The 15,519-nt window shown below is 42.9% G+C and overlaps 1 protein-coding gene and 1 non-coding gene across 2 annotated transcripts in view; both read right to left on the bottom strand.

Moving 5' to 3' along the window:
* The window catches only part of LOC129538349 (myosin-IIIb), a 134,104-nt gene that overhangs the window by 28,315 nt on the left and 90,270 nt on the right, over positions 1-15,519 (bottom strand). Inside the window, exon 9 of the mRNA XM_055398473.2 lies at positions 1,258-1,357. Coding sequence (XP_055254448.2) covers positions 1,258-1,357 — 100 coding nt within the window. The remainder of the gene's footprint in view (positions 1-1,257; positions 1,358-15,519) is intronic.
* TRNAG-CCC (transfer RNA glycine (anticodon CCC)) lies at positions 4,152-4,224 on the bottom strand. Its single transcript has one exon. It is a non-coding gene; the product is annotated as a tRNA-Gly (tRNA).

Genomic DNA, 15,519 nt, shown 5'->3' with positions numbered 1-15,519 from the left:
CTCACCTGGGTGAACAAAGGAAGAATGGACAGTTGAATAGAAGGAGCAATTCTAAGGTGGAGGGAAGGGAAGTGGACATTGCTCCCAGCACAGCCCTGATATTCTGAGTAAAGCTGGTCATCAGTGGAGGTTGATGGGAGTCAGGCTAGGGCTGGTGCCATTTCCCAAACTATATTCATTGACTTGCCCAAGATCACAGGGCTGGAAAATGCTAGCTTTAGGATCAGAACCCAAGTCTTCCACCTACCAAGTTCAGTGGTCTTTCCGCTGAAAGAAATTTTGAACTTTGTTCAAAATATGAGAGTATCTCTAATATGAGATATAGGCCTGTAATATTTCATCAAGTACCCGTACAAGAGCTATTCTGACTATTAAGTACAATCTGCCCTCCATTTCTATGGGTTTTGTGCAAATCCAAGGTTGGTTGAATTTGTGGTTGTGAAACCCATGGATGTGGAGGGCAAACTGTACCACAACATTCTATATGTAAAGGACTTGAGCAACAGCAAAGTTTGGTATCTGTGGGGGCTCCTGGAACCATTCCCTGTGGTTACTGAGAGACAGCCACAAACTACTTTAAAAGCAGCTCAAGCAATTTGAGACTGCTAGAGAAGTACTGAGGATTTAATTTGTCAAGTTTCAAAATATTAATAAGATGTCTCAAAAAATTAAGAATTATTTTTAGAAGTTACAAATTAAGACCACCTCTTTTTCCAAAAAGATGCAATGAATTTTCTAATGGCCTGCTTATTTCCTCAAAATCCTGGAGTAAACTTTTAATGAATATGATATACACTTTTTGCGTTAGCTTAAGTCCACAGTTTTTTGTCCTTTTAGGATAGTCAGTTCTTTGGTGGGGCGGTAGCTGTCTTGTGCACTGTAGACTGGACAGCAGCGTCCCTGGCCTCGATCCACTAGACATCCTTCACACAAACCCTCTGTGAAGAGTTGTGACAACCAAACATGTCCTCAGAAGGAGAGTGGGAGGGGGCAAAAGTGCCTTGAGTTGAGAACCACTGTTTTAACCTTCTGAGGCCAAGTACAGGTTTCACTATGAGGAGAACCCACAGGAGGGTTGTAACCAGATTGCCCTGTAGATCAAAGACTTTTGCCCACGGAGTAATGACTTCTGACATGGGGGAATGTGGTGGGCAACACTTTTTGGCTCCACTCTCTCCAACTCACCAGAATAACACAGTGTAAGAAATACTTTTCTTTCATTGTCTGTTGGAATAAAATCTTACAGATAAGACTCACCAGTTTTTCTCAGTGACAGGAGAGGTGCTTGAAGTCTCTGCATGGCCATTGCTGGATTCTGCTTGTGGGATGCTTTTATGATCGCCAGAGCTCCTCAGAACTAAGAGAAAACCAACAAGTGCTTAGAGACTGAGGATAAATTCAGAGGTAGGCAGGGTTTGATTTCAGTAGCCATCTATTCTCTCTACAGCACCTCGCTGCCTGTCCTCGTGCTGCTCCCTGACTTTCTGCAACCTTTGTCTAGGACACATTATCAAAACTGACTTGTTCCATGATGACAGGCCTTGCTTTGTCCTCAGTCCCAGCTGGCAAACTGGATAGAATAACTCATCTTGTAGGAAAACAAGCCACCTGTCTATGACAATAGACAGTAGACAGGTTGGAGGCCCCAAGGTGAGGAAGTTGGTGAGCAGCAGAGCACATGAGCTGGAGTGGGGTGGTGCTAGGCAGTCTTAGGAGTCCCGCTTCCAGTCTTGGCTGGGCTGGGCAGAGCGGCCCGTGGATGCGGACGGTGGTCAAGAAATGCCGTCACAACGTGTGTAAGTAAGTGAAAGTGAAGTCGCTCAGCCGTGTCCGACTCTGCGACCCCGTGGACTGCAGCCCGCCAGGCTCCTCCGTCCATGGGATTCTCCAGGCAAGAGTACTGAAGTGGGTATCCATTCTCCTCTCCAGGGGATCTTCCCAACCCAGGGACTAAACCCAAGTCTCCTGCACTGCGGGCAGATCCTCTACCATCTGAGACAATGTGGGTAGGATTACTACAACCAGGGATTCATTTCAGGAGGAACTCAGCTCTGTACTGTGACTGAGGACAGCTCACTGACAAGTTGCTCAAGAGTGGGAGTGACAAGTACAATTCCTCCTTTTATGACCAGGGCAGCTGTGACTAACTAACCATTGCCTTCTTCTCTTGAACTTTCATTTGGCTTCAAGTTCCTTTCTAACACAATGTTTCATGTCAGTGGTTCTCAAGGTGTGGGCCCCACATTATCACAGCTAATCGAAAATATATCACAGAAAGCATCAACATCACCTAAAAACTTGTTAGAAAATAAAATTCTTGGGCCTCACCCTGACCTAAATAAATCAGAAAGTCTGGGGGTGGAGGCTGGCAATCTGTGTTTTTAACAAGCCCTTGAGGTAATCAGGATCTATGTTGAGGTCTGGAAGACACTGCTCCAGATCAACAATTCTTAATCTTGACTGTACATTAGAATCACCCAGGAAGATTTTAAATATTCCCGAACCCAACTCCCAAAGATTCTGAAACTGGTCTGCTGTGGGGTTGGCATCATTTTTAAAAAGCTCCCTAGATAATTTTAAGGTGTGGCCAGGGTTGAGAACCATAGTTCCACATCGTTACCACCAATCCATTAAGGTTGGAGGGAGACTATTTACCTATTTACTCTCCTTATTTTAGATGATCTAGAAAGAGCCAAACTAAAATACAACCAATAAAGATAATCTACACATTTTTCAATTGTGACATAGTGTGGAAGGTGCATAAAATATTGAAGGTTTCTGTTATAATGATGGAAAATATAACATGAGAAAAATGGAATGCATCAAAAGAAATACGGAAATCAACTGTTTTTGTTTTGTCTCTTCTGTGAAGAGTATGCTCTGATTTTACATTATTCGTTTGGTTCCTTAGGCATATTTATCTCTGTGTAGCAGAAATGTGGTTTTTTTCACTATCAGTGGTAGATAAGACCATCTGTTGTTATTACTATTGCTATAAACACCAAAAGGATAAAAAGAAAATTTTATATGGAACATTATTACATTTTTATTATTATATACATACACTCACATGCAAACACACATTATGACCAAACCGTGAAACAACATTATTAAAAGAAGTGGGAAGCAGAAATCAAGAAAAATAGCTGCAGCCTTTTAGAATTTCATGAACCAATTCCCTGTACTCCCTTCCCTGCCTTCTCTTGATTCATGAACTCCTCTGGTTAGGGGACCAGGCAGGCTTCCCTCTCCTGGAGATTTAAAAATGTTGTTTGACCCAAGCTCACTTGTAATACCATGAGAAGCAATATAAAAGTGAGAAATGATATGAAAAGAAAAAAAGAGAAACTCACTTTAGGGACAAGAATATCTATTTCCTTACTAAGATGGAAAATCAACGTAAATAATTTTTAATCTTGTTCTCTGGCCCAATTCAGCAGCACCAAGGGCTATCACTCACTGATCAAAGTCCAGATGGTCTTGTCCACATAGAAGGTTGATGTTGTTGCTGTCTGCATCTATTTTGAGATCCTCAGTATGAAAATGAGAAATAGCAGTTTAATAGCAGTCCAGAGAGGAAGAAGCACAAGTAAAGCGAGGAAGACCATTACCCCATTTGGTTTGGGCTCTCCTTATGAAGGTGCTGTGTCCATCACCAGAAAGAGAGGAGGCAGTGACACCTTCATCTGACACTTAGCAAACGCCCCCAGGTACTCTGCCCAGGTTTCCAATAAAAACCCATAGAATTTCTGATCGTGTAATTAAAGGGAAAACTCATTCATGCTTCTTATTCACTTGCACTTCAGTCATTAAATATTGATTTTTGAGAGTTATTTGAAGTTTAAAAGCCAAATAGAAAGATACAGAATAGTCTTATTAAAGTTTACACGAAGTCTTCTCCTCTGTCCCCTAGCTTTGTCAGAAGAGCAGCGACAAGGATTGGAGTCAAAGAGATAAATTTAAGTCAGAAATGTTGTACACCTGACACAAATATAATGTTGTAGGTCAGTTATACCTCAACTTTTAAAGTTTTTTAAATGAATTTAAAAAGATTATCGAACCACTGAATTCAAAGAAAAATCTTAAATTGTCAAATACTTTTAAAAATATTTATTTGGCTGCACAGGGTTTTAGTTGCATGCAGGATCTAGTTCCCTGACCAGGGGTTGAACCTGGGCCCCCTGCATTGGGAGCGCAGAGTCTTAGCCACTGGACCACCAGGGAAGTCCCTGTCAAATACTTTTAAGTATCTCCAGTGACAGTTGGGATAATTCAGCATCTCTCTGGAAAATTAATTGTTAAACAAGGAGACTGGAGAAATGGAAATATGGAGAAAAAGAATAGCATAAAATAGAGTGACTGATTCTAAGTGAACAGATCAGGCTAAAGGAATTAAACCAGTGACATGGCTGAGAAAACTAAATAATGCATTTCAATAGCAGGAACGTTCACAAAATATCAGACTTGAGGTATGTGCAGGTGTGACAACAGAGGCTCCTCCAGACAGGGGTCTCCTGTCTCCAGGGAAGCATCCTGAAGTGTTCTGGTTAAATGAAATAAAGAGATACTGGGAGGGACTTCTCTGGAGAAGTCAAAGCCTTCCAGAGTCAGACTGAACTCCAGAGCTATTCATATTTCCCAGAAGAACTGAGGCAATTCTTCACACTTTGAAATAGAATGAAAGAGCATTTGATCATCAGGAAAAAAAAAAAAAGAAAACAACGTAGCAGGTGTTGCAAATTAAAAGTCTTTGGGGTCACTCAGGTAATACAAATGAGGTTTGTGGAGAACCAGAGGATCTACAGGAGAAGGCAATGGCAACCCACTCCGGTGCTCTTGCCTGGAAAATCCCATGGGGGAGGAGCCTGGTGGGCTGCAGTCCATGGGGTTGCACAGAGTCGGACACGACTGAGCGACTTAACAGCAGCAGCAACAGCAGAGGATGTCACCCAATTTGAAAACATTTGGGTTCAATATTTTTTGTTCAAAAAAAAAAGTTGGTCTGGTCAAATAAACCATACCTGTGTGTTGATTACAACAGGAAGACCTCCTATTTCTGACATCTGCTAGGTAGAACGGATCTAGACCGTAGGTCTGTAACATCTAGACAGCCTTCTTTTGGAATTGAAGTGTCTTCCTGTCTCATCTCAAAGCCTCCTCAAGTTCAACAAACACTGCTGCTCCTGGGGCTCCCCCTCTTCTCTGTTTTCCCTCTCCCTAACCTCCTTGCCCTGAGGTGAGGCTTCAGTTGTGCGTTTTCTTGAAACCTAGGCTGGGTTGCAGATTCCAAAGAAGCTGGAAGCACCCAGGCCTCACTGCTAGGCCTGGAGTTACACTGTACCTCCAAGCTCAATGGTGAGATCCAGGGCAACTCAGCCTCACATTTCATACATGTGAGCATCAGCATTAAAGGTCATATTTTTAAAATCATAGCTGCTTCTTCAAGCAGAAGTTCAGGGACCTTCAAACAGAAAAAATGGAGGATTCTAATATCTTTTAAATGTTTGAAAACCATTGATCTAGTCCAATTCTCTCATTATACAATGATGGTAATTAATGGAAGGCTTAGACTAGATACTCAAGTTTTAACTTCTTGTCCACAGTGTTCCTTTCCCCTATGAATGTGATCAGTGTAGCAGTGTCAGGATCATAGAAAGATATTCCTGAGAAGCTAAACTTTCATGAGGTCTTAAGGTAAACAAGATAGAAACATGTCAGTGTCTGCTCCAAGAGGAGGGACTGAAGGGAGGCAGTTGGCAAGGAGAGCTGCCACTAGCCCATCTTCCCCAGTGAACAGGTAACTGGGCACCCGGGCAGCTGCAGAGGGGTTGAGCCCCAGAGATAAGGGGCTCCCCTGCAAGGCTGCCCCTGAACTTAATCAGCTGTCACCTGTAGAAAAAAAAAATTGTGCCAGACAGAGGGATCACATCAGGTGATCATTTCCAGCTCTGGAATCTTCTCTGGAATGTCCATAAATATAGGACACCCATCTCAAACTTCTAATGACCTCACCTTTGTGGTCACCAGGTTCACTGGAGAACTGAACCTGCACAGTTCCCCTGGGACCCCCTGTGATGGTGGGCTATGGATCACTCCTTTGGTCTGAAGGGCACCCTGTGGTATGAAACAACAACATTTTCTCAAGGTTATGCCCTCCACCTGGATGAATTACCAAAGTGGGGAATACAGCATGGCTAGGGAAATCCACATTTTTCTTATGGTTTGAGACTCTGAGGTGATGAATCTCAGCCATGGATTTGGAGCTTATTTTGAAGAGTTAACAGTGTGGTTGTGAGGGAACAGGAGACTTAGTAACTCTCCTGGCCGGGCTGTCTACCAGCTTGGTGATATGGGGTAGGTTGGGTAACCTGTCTCATTGATTGCAGTGGTCAAATAGGGAGTTGGGTGACTGAGGTCATGAGTGCACCAGGTGGGGGTTCCAGGTGTGACAACTGGACAGCCTTCCCATTACCTTTCAGCGGCACCACCTGAGGAGAAAGAGGGATGAGGCCTCCTCTGTCTCTCTGCATGTCGACCCTGGGGCAGGCCTCTGACCTTTGTGGGTCCATGGTCAATTATGCTGTCATGGAAAAGACAGACTACACGCTCTTTAGTGGAAGAACATCACCAGTGCAGTTTTTCATAGTCCAGTTAGCTTACTTCAGTAACTACAGTTAACTTACTGCAAGGAGATCCAACCAGTCCATCCTAAAGGAGATCAGTCCTAAAGGAGATCAGTCTTGGTTGTTCATTGGAAGGACTGATGTTGAAGCTGAAACTCCAATACTTTGGCCACCTGATGCGAAGAGCTGGCTCATTGGAAAAGACCCTGATGCTGGGAAAGATTGAGGGTAGGAGGAGAAGGGGACGACAGAGGATGAGATGGTTGGATGGCATCACCGACTCGATGGACATGGGTTTGGGTTGACTCCAGAAGTTGGTGATGGACAGGGAGGCCTGGCGTGCTGCAGTTCATGGGGTCGCAAAGAGTTGGACACAACTGAGCAACTGAACTGAACTGAACCAGCTTACTTCACAGTGATAAACATCTAAAGACTTCTCTACCAAGACCACTAATGGCTTGGGTGGGAAAGTGCTGCAGGGATGTTCCTGGCTTTCCAAAGTCTTCTTCCATGCTCCATGACCCTCAAGGTCACAATGGGTTGAAAATGTTCCTACATCTCAGACCACCTATGGTATCTGGAGAAGCCAGGTTCTTTCCAACTAGACCCCTTGGCTTTAGAAGCAACTGTCCTGCCAGTGGGGCCCTCCTCTCCACAGCAGGCCCCTCCCTGAGGTTTCAACCCTAACTCTGTGCTGTCTCCTTCCTCCCTGGCCTGTGATCCAGAGGCTGTTTGCTCTAGTCTTGCACTGCTTCCTGACTCAGGCTATTTCTAATTCTGCCAGAAGTGCTTCTAGACATACCATACTAGAATATTTGGGAACTTTCTCCTTATTTCCTGAGATGTGTTTCTTTCTATCCTATCTCTCTCCCTCCTCCTGGATGGTTCTCCTCCCTCAAGCATGGCCCTCCTGGTGGCACCATGTCTCTCCATTGCTTGCAGGCAGCCCCATAAGTATTCTGTGACAAGTAATGCAGGCTGCCTTAGACCACACTTAAGCAGGCACAGAGTCCCTGTCCTCACGGAGTTTGCATTCTGACACAGAGATTGAGCATACAAAGAGATGTTTACCCTGCACCTTAGAATGTAATCTTCTTTGGAAATAGAGTGTATGCATATATAATTGGTTTAAAATAAGGTCCTGTTGGATTAAGGTGGGTCTTAAACCCGATCATCAGTATCCTTATAAGATGGCCATGTTAAGACACAGGACATGTTAAGGCCATGTTAGGACACACTCTCTCTCGGGAGACCTGGGTTCGATCCCTGGGTCTAGAAGATCCCCTGGAGAAGGGATAGGCTAACCACTCCAGTATGCTTGGGCTTCCCTAGTGGTTCAGATGATAAAGAATCCTCCTGCAATGCGGGAGACCTGGGTTCAGTCCCTGGGTTGGGAAGATCCCCTGGAGAAGGGAATGGCTGCCTATTGTCCTAAGCTCTTTACAAAAATTAATTCATTTACTCCTATAGGAACTCTCAAAGGTAGAGACCACTATCATTCCCATTTTACAACTAAGGAGACTGAGGCAGAGGGAGCTTAAATGGTTTTCCCAAGAAAATCACACACAGCTGGAGGCTGGCAGAGTCAGGATTCAAACTCATGCAGTTTTCCCCTGAAGTCTGAATTCCTAAATATTACAGGGTGTAGCCCATTTATTTAAACATTTAAAAATCATTAACCCCCACTGTCTTAGAAATGGAAACAAAAATTCAGACTTTATTTCATTCATGTGCCTGGGCCTTTTACAGTCCCACAGCTCAGCTGCTGCAGGAGGCAGCTCTGGCATTGCCTGGTGTTTGATGACCCACCTAGAGGACAGACCCAGGCACTGCTTCCAGCAGGGACACTGTCTGGGTAGGTCTCCTGGCCGGTGATCTTTGCCTGGTGAGCTTTCCTGTCCTCACCATGGACCTGGCACAGAGGGTGCTTACAGATGAGACGCAGAGACCCAGGCTTCCCCTCCTCACTACTGCTGGCCAGTGGAACAAGAAGCCCATGCGGTTTCTGGCTGGAGTTATAGCTGGTCAGTAGCCATTTTACTAGAATTTAAAGAGGCCAACTTGTGGGAGATCCAACAAGCAAATGCCACCAAAAGCAGCCCAAAGTCGAATTCTTTTCTTAAAAGACAGAATCTCATTGACACTTTTTTTTTTTCCTACAGCTGTATCACAAAGCCTGGCCTCCGCCTCTACCACACAAAACAAATTTAGTAATTTTAGGCCTATGAGCATTTTCCACTCTGATTCTCCACTACTTTATTTCAAATTAATCAAACTTTGACAGAGTTCAAAGAAAGTCTCGTCTGGTAACCGTTTTCTCTAACTTGGAGGATAAGGAGGAAGGCCTTCCTCTCCCCTGGAGATGAGCTTCCTGCCTGTCCTGGAGCATCACTGAGGAATTCCTCTTCCCTTCAGGCATCTAGCGACAGTGGCTCTCCTGTCTCCTGACTCCCAGAAGCCTTAGCCGTGGATTCACTTCTTATAATTTATGCCCTGCTTGCTTCCAAAAAGGACTGAGGCAGGGACGCTTCACAGATCACTCGCTCCTTGTGACTGGGTTAGTTGGACCTGGCTTAGTAATCCTTTCAAGCCTGTGGTAGGCCAGGTTTCATCTGAGACTGTCCCCCGCCCTTGTTCAAAAGTCTATATTTTCAGAGCAATTTTAGGTTTACAGCAAAATGAAGGGAAGGCACACAGATGTCCCATATACCCTTTGCCCCCACACACACTCAGCCTCCCCAATTATCAACATCCCTCATCAACTGTACATTTGTTACAACTGATGAACCCACACTGACACATCACACTTACCCCAGATCCATAGTTTACATTACAGTTCGCTCTTGAGGCTATACATTTTATGAGTTTGGACGTTATAATGACACATACCCATCATTATGGTACCATACAGAGTATTTTCAGTGGCCCTACAAATCCTCTGTGTTCTGCCTATTTGTCCTTCCTCACAGCTCCTCACCCCTTGACCACTATTGATCTTTTTACTGTCTCCACAGTTTTGCCTTCTCCAGAATGTCATATAGTTGGGATCACACAGTATATATTCTTTTCAGATTGGCTTCTTTCACTTAGTAAAATGCATTTGAGATTCCTTCACGTCCTTGCGTGTTAGTCACCCCATGGGATGTAGCCCATCAGGCTCCTCTGTCCATGGAATTCTCCAGGCAAGAATACTGGAGTGGGTTGCCATTTCCTTCTCCAGCTTCATGTCTTTAGTGGCTTGATCACTCACTTCTTTTTAGCACTGAAGACTATTCCATTGTGTGGATGTGTCATGGTTTATCCATTTACCTACAGAAGGACATCTTTGTTGCTTCCAAGACTTGGTAATTATAAATAAAGTTGTCTTAAACAAATATTCCTGTACAGGTTTTTGTGTGGACATAAATTTTCAGCTCCTTTGGGTAAATACTAAGGAGAATGACTGCTGGATTACATAGTAAGAGTATGTTTAGTTTTATAAGAAATTGCCACATTCTCTTCCAAAGTAACCGCATCAGTTTGCACTCTCACCAGCAGTGAGAGTTCGGATTGCCCCACATTCTCACCAGCATTTGGTGCTGCTAGTGTTCCAGATTTTGGCTATTCCAGTAGGTGAACAATGGTATCTCATTGATGTCTTAATTTTATTTTCCTGATGATATATGATGTAGAGCATCCGTCTTTCCATCTTTTGAAGGAAAAAAATTCAGTATTTTTATGTAGTTTATGTGACTACCCAAAAAGCATTCAGCAGAGTGTTCTGAATGACAGGATGTTCAAAATACATTTTGAGGGAAGGACAGGAGATCAGGAGTTATGCAGTCTGAGTTGCAGGGAGGTTTCTTAGCCACAGTCTGTACAATGAGGTAAAATCTCTAACCTCCTTCTCAGCGTTACTATGATATTATAGGAATAAGGAGACTGAAAGTCCTTTGTGTGAATGTATGGATTGTAAATTGCTGTGCAAAAAGTATAAGATGTTATAAAAATAAGTATTTCTATTGGTTAGTCAAGAAGGAAGCAACTCCTACCTCCAGTATCATTCTGGCTTCTTATAAAACAAAGTTATTTACTTTCCTCTACATTTTTCTTAAAAAGACAAAGCTCTGAATGTATATGGTAGCTTTACTCATCATCACAGGAACTGGAAACAAATGTCCTTTAGTTGGCAAATGGACATAATTGTGGCACATCTGCAGACCAGAATTCTGCTCAGCAATGAAAAAGAACAAACTGCTGATTATGGAGCAACACTGATGAATTTCCAAAGCATTAGGCTAAGTGAGAGAAGTCAGATTCAAATATCTACATACTACATGGCTTCATTACATGGTAGTTTAGAAAACATAAAATTACAGGGACAGGAAAACCAGTAGTGGTCACCAGAAGCTGGGGGTGCGGAAGGGATGGACGACAGCAAGGGCTTGAGCGAACTCTTTGGAAATGTCTTTTTATTGATTGTGTTAGGGGTTACCTGACTATATCTGATCATCCAATTTTATCAAACTGAGTTTCACTATATGTAAATTATACCTCAATAAATATGACTTTTAAAAATTTACCAAATTAAAAAAAAAAAAAGGGGTAAAGCCTCCTTCTCCCCAAACTGGATTGTTTCTGGACAGCAGGATGCAATTGCTGCTAACCCACTAGGAGGAGTCTGGGGGAAGAGCCTTGCTGTCAACGAGGGACACTTCACAAAACATTTGCATCACTGACCATAGCTGGTTTTGACACTAAGCACTTGGCTCAAAGTCTATGAAATTAGCAGGCTGTGGTTGCTTATATATCTCACCCATCACAACTTTATTGACGAGAATGGCTACCAGCTGTCACCTCTGCCTCTGCCTCTGTGTTTGGTGATTCAGACTGCATGGCCACAGCAAATCAAGCCATGATCCTGCTATGGCTCTTCATGTTGGGGTTTGAACTCCTGGCCAAATGGCTGTTGCTCAGCTGTTATGCTGCCAATCACCCGTCACTGTGGGTTAAATGTGATAGGCTCACCCATATCTTCCAACTCTTCAGACATCTCAAAGGCAACTTGCCTTCCACAGCAGGAGGCAGCAGTCTTAGTGATATTCAACTCCTGGATTCTGGAATTCCTGACTTCTGGGAGGGGGTACAGAGGAAACTTGCTATTTTACAGAACAAGCTGCAGAAGGGCCTCAAACCCATGAGTGGGAAAAATGATGTCAGGAGCATATCACCTAAGTCATAACAATTTTGAGGTCACTGAAAAACGTATCCACACAAATGAACCAAGCTCTTGGCATGATGGATCATAGCTCATTACAAAAAGAAAGCCACCTGAAATCTTTCACATGCAATTGCTGTGTTTTAATTTTTCCCTGTCAGATAGGCAAAGACATAAGATTCAGAAAAGTCTCTCTTTTATAAAGGTTTTATTATAACTGTATTTGAGATCTGACATGCACTATCTTTTCCTCCAAAAGTGAGAGAAATAGTTTCATCTTTCTGAAGTTACAACATTATTATTCTAATCATAGAAGAGTATTTCACAGACTCATTTTTTTCCCCCTCAAGTAACTTCACACTTAGGAAGTGGGGACAGAGAGGAAATTGACACTTACTGAATAGTTGCCATGTGCCAGATCCCATGCGGGATACTTTGTGTAAATTACCTGCTATGATCTTCACAACAGTCCTGAGAATTAGACCTTAATGAGTCCCATTTTGTAGCTAAGGAAACTAAGGTTCAGAAGTTAAGCAAGTTCCCCTAAACAATATGACAAACCTGGTGGTACAGCTAGGATTTAAAGTAATTTTGACTCCAAAGTCCACATGCTTAGGATGGTATATAAAACTCTCCCCAGAGCTTTGACAGGTGCCATATCCAAGATGGAAACCAATGTTAGAGCTGGTCTACTAAAAAGAGCATTGGGTGAAGACTCAGAACAGGGCTGTGATATTTGTCATTAAGCTCATGTAACACATAAGGCGAGACAACTTAATTAGACTCTCTGTGCTTCTGTTTCAATCTGTTTGGGGAGAAAACAAAATCTGCTTTTCTGTACACAGAAGTCTTTTGAGGAAAAAAGTTCAATAATTCTTGTCACAGCACAGCTAATTTTCCCCCTAAAAGTTTCTTTACTATTACTTGGACAGAGTCCAAAAACTGATAAGGGTTTCATAAAATGTGACATCACATTTCATGATTCTGTGTGAAAAAATGAAAGACATAAATGCAATTCAAGAGTGTTGTTGACATCATTATTAATCAATTATTGACTATAATGCTGCTTCACTCAATGGTGAGGTGGTAAAGATACCATCTGAAGAGCTACCTTTTTGCAGCCAGATTCTGGAGCTCTACATGAAGTCCATAAGAGAGGAAATGATTCCCACCTGAAGAGGTTCTATCCATGGGTTTACTCTGAAATTTAATCTTGAGTCCTGGGATGCCAATCTCTGCACCAAAGTTTCATCTTCAGCATTTCTATGCCATGTCAGTATGATATCAGGAAAAAGCAGACTTCAGTTCCACACTGGCTTTTCAGCTTCTCTGTTAATTAGGTTAACAGTACTTTACCCGCTGGGTGTATAATTCTAACATGGGCAATAACTTGATTTCAGAACAAAGGACATTCCTTTGCATCACAAGTTACTTCATGGCAAGAATTTTACTGTTTGTGCCCAGTGAGGTTTGGCAGAGCCCATTTCTTGACAGAAACCTTGAGGCTAAGGCCAGACTCTGTCTCTGCCATACACCACTTCCCTGAAGCCATGTTTCTGGAGCTCTCTGAATGTTCTGACCCAGCTCACAGACAAGGCACATTTTCCCAAAGTAAATCACAAACCTTAACCACCCCCACAAACATTATCCTTCTCTAAGAAGTTATACCTGTGGTTGTCAGAAATCAATTGCAGACCTTTACCTACAGAGAGAGAAGGCCAGACAGTGCAAGTGGACTCTGCAGTACCCTCACATGGCCTGAAAGTCACCTTCCCTCAGTTAATCAGAGCTCTGGAAGACAGTGGAGCTAGCGTGAGCTCTCTGTTCATCTCAAGCTCAGGTGCGCCAGTAAGTTCCTTCCCCTAGATGTTGTTTTACTCTTGTGTGGAAAGGCCTGAAATACCAGGAATGGAGAGGCAGCTGGCTCCTGCCAAGAAGAGTTTGGAACTTTTCTTCCCTCACATTTTGAGAGATCACATTTTTTGTGCAAAACGACCAGGAATATTTCCAAAAGATAGAAACAGAATGAGTGAAGAAACAATGGAATAGGGTGGAATGATAGAGAGGCATAAAGGAACATACTTGTTTTCCTCCGATCTGTCCAGAGTGGATATTTTCCCTCACTGGGTACATTCATTTGACTTTCCTCTACTGTTTGACTTGTGATCAACAATGTGCTTATGCACAGATTCATCAAACTGAAAAATATCTGCCTAATCATTTTTACCTTCAAGAAGCTTGGGCCATTTCAATGTATTGTTGTTGGTTGTTTAGTTACTAAGTCATGTCTGACTCTTTTGCAACCCCATGGACTATAGCCCACCAGGATCCTCTGTCCATGGGATTTCCCAGGCAAGAATACTGGAGTGGGTTGGCATTTCCTTCTCTGGGGGATTTTCCTGACCCAGGGATTGAACCCATATATCCTGCATTGGCAGGCAGATTCTTTACTACTGAGGCACCAGGGGAACCCATTTCAAAGTATATCCTCAGCTATCTATTATAATGATTTTGACTCTTTGGTGTTTAACAGAATCCCCTTCCAAGGAGTGCTGGCATAACATAGAGTACTTGATTATACAAACAGCATCCACTGGAGGGAAGCATATTTTTCATCCTCTGTGTTGAAGATGAAAAATCTGAAGCCCCAAACTAAATCCCATTGTTCACCTTGAGAATAGCTCCAGCATAAAGCAGTTACTTAAACAGTAGTTGAATAAGTGAATGAAATAAAGAAATTTCCTAATTTAAAATATAGTTGTTCTGTACACCTAGGGATATTTCTGGAAATCTAGTTCTGGGAAATTATTGCAACAACCCAGTCATTGCCAACCCACCAAAAATGCTAAAGGAATCAGCCTTTCAAAATTAGAAAAGACTAGGAGGAAGGCTTACCCTGAGAGAGGTTTAAAAGTTCAGGCGTTTTAAGTATTAAAACTTGGTTCTGTCAGGATGTGGGGTCAGACTTTTACAAGAAGTTAACCTGGAGAAGGGGGAGAGCCTGTCTGGATTCTATGCTTGCTTTCCTCTTTGGAAACTGCATTTAAAGCAATTCCCATTGGCTGGTGTCATATGATGTGCCCAGGGGTTCCAGCTGGAGCTGGTTTAAAATGCCCGCTCACAGGCTCAAAGAAGAGCCTTAGTACGACTGAGGATGCCGTTCCAAAAACCACTCCCCTCAGAGGGCATTAGAAAGAGAAACGGCAATAGATTTTAATGCTGTTATTCCCTGTAGGACCAAGGAGGGGAGTAAGTAGGAAGCTGATCAGATAACAGAGAGAAAGAGAAAACAATTTCCAAAGCACTGAAGCAATTAGATGAGAAAGTGCTATAAACCAGTGGGCTCTTCCTGCTCCTGGAGGGCTGGGGGAAAGGGGAAGAGAGGCTGCAAGAGCCAGCTCCTCCTGGAGACACCCTTTGAAGTTCCTTCCCAGTCCCTTGGGCTCCACTGTCATGAAGGGCTTCTCCCCTGTGAGATGAGGAGTCTGGCACTTTGCTCTTGCTTAAAAAACAGATCTTGAGTTAGAGGGGTAATTTTTAAAAATTGTGCTTTCAAAAACTTAGAGAATGAGACATTGCAGATCTTTTTTAAAAAAATTCCCTGCAGGTTGTTTGTTTTGATAGTATTTACTGAGGAATGTATGTAATTTTAGTTGACAAAATCTAGTTATATCCATTCTCTGAAACTTAAGAATTCAT

Source organism: Moschus berezovskii, chromosome 2, assembly GCF_049115385.1.
Source record: "Moschus berezovskii isolate FMDL1 chromosome 2, NW_MosBer_1.0, whole genome shotgun sequence".
In the NCBI taxonomy this organism is placed as follows: domain Eukaryota; kingdom Metazoa; phylum Chordata; class Mammalia; order Artiodactyla; family Moschidae; genus Moschus; species Moschus berezovskii.
This window is presented reverse-complemented; position numbering and strand designations above follow the sequence as displayed.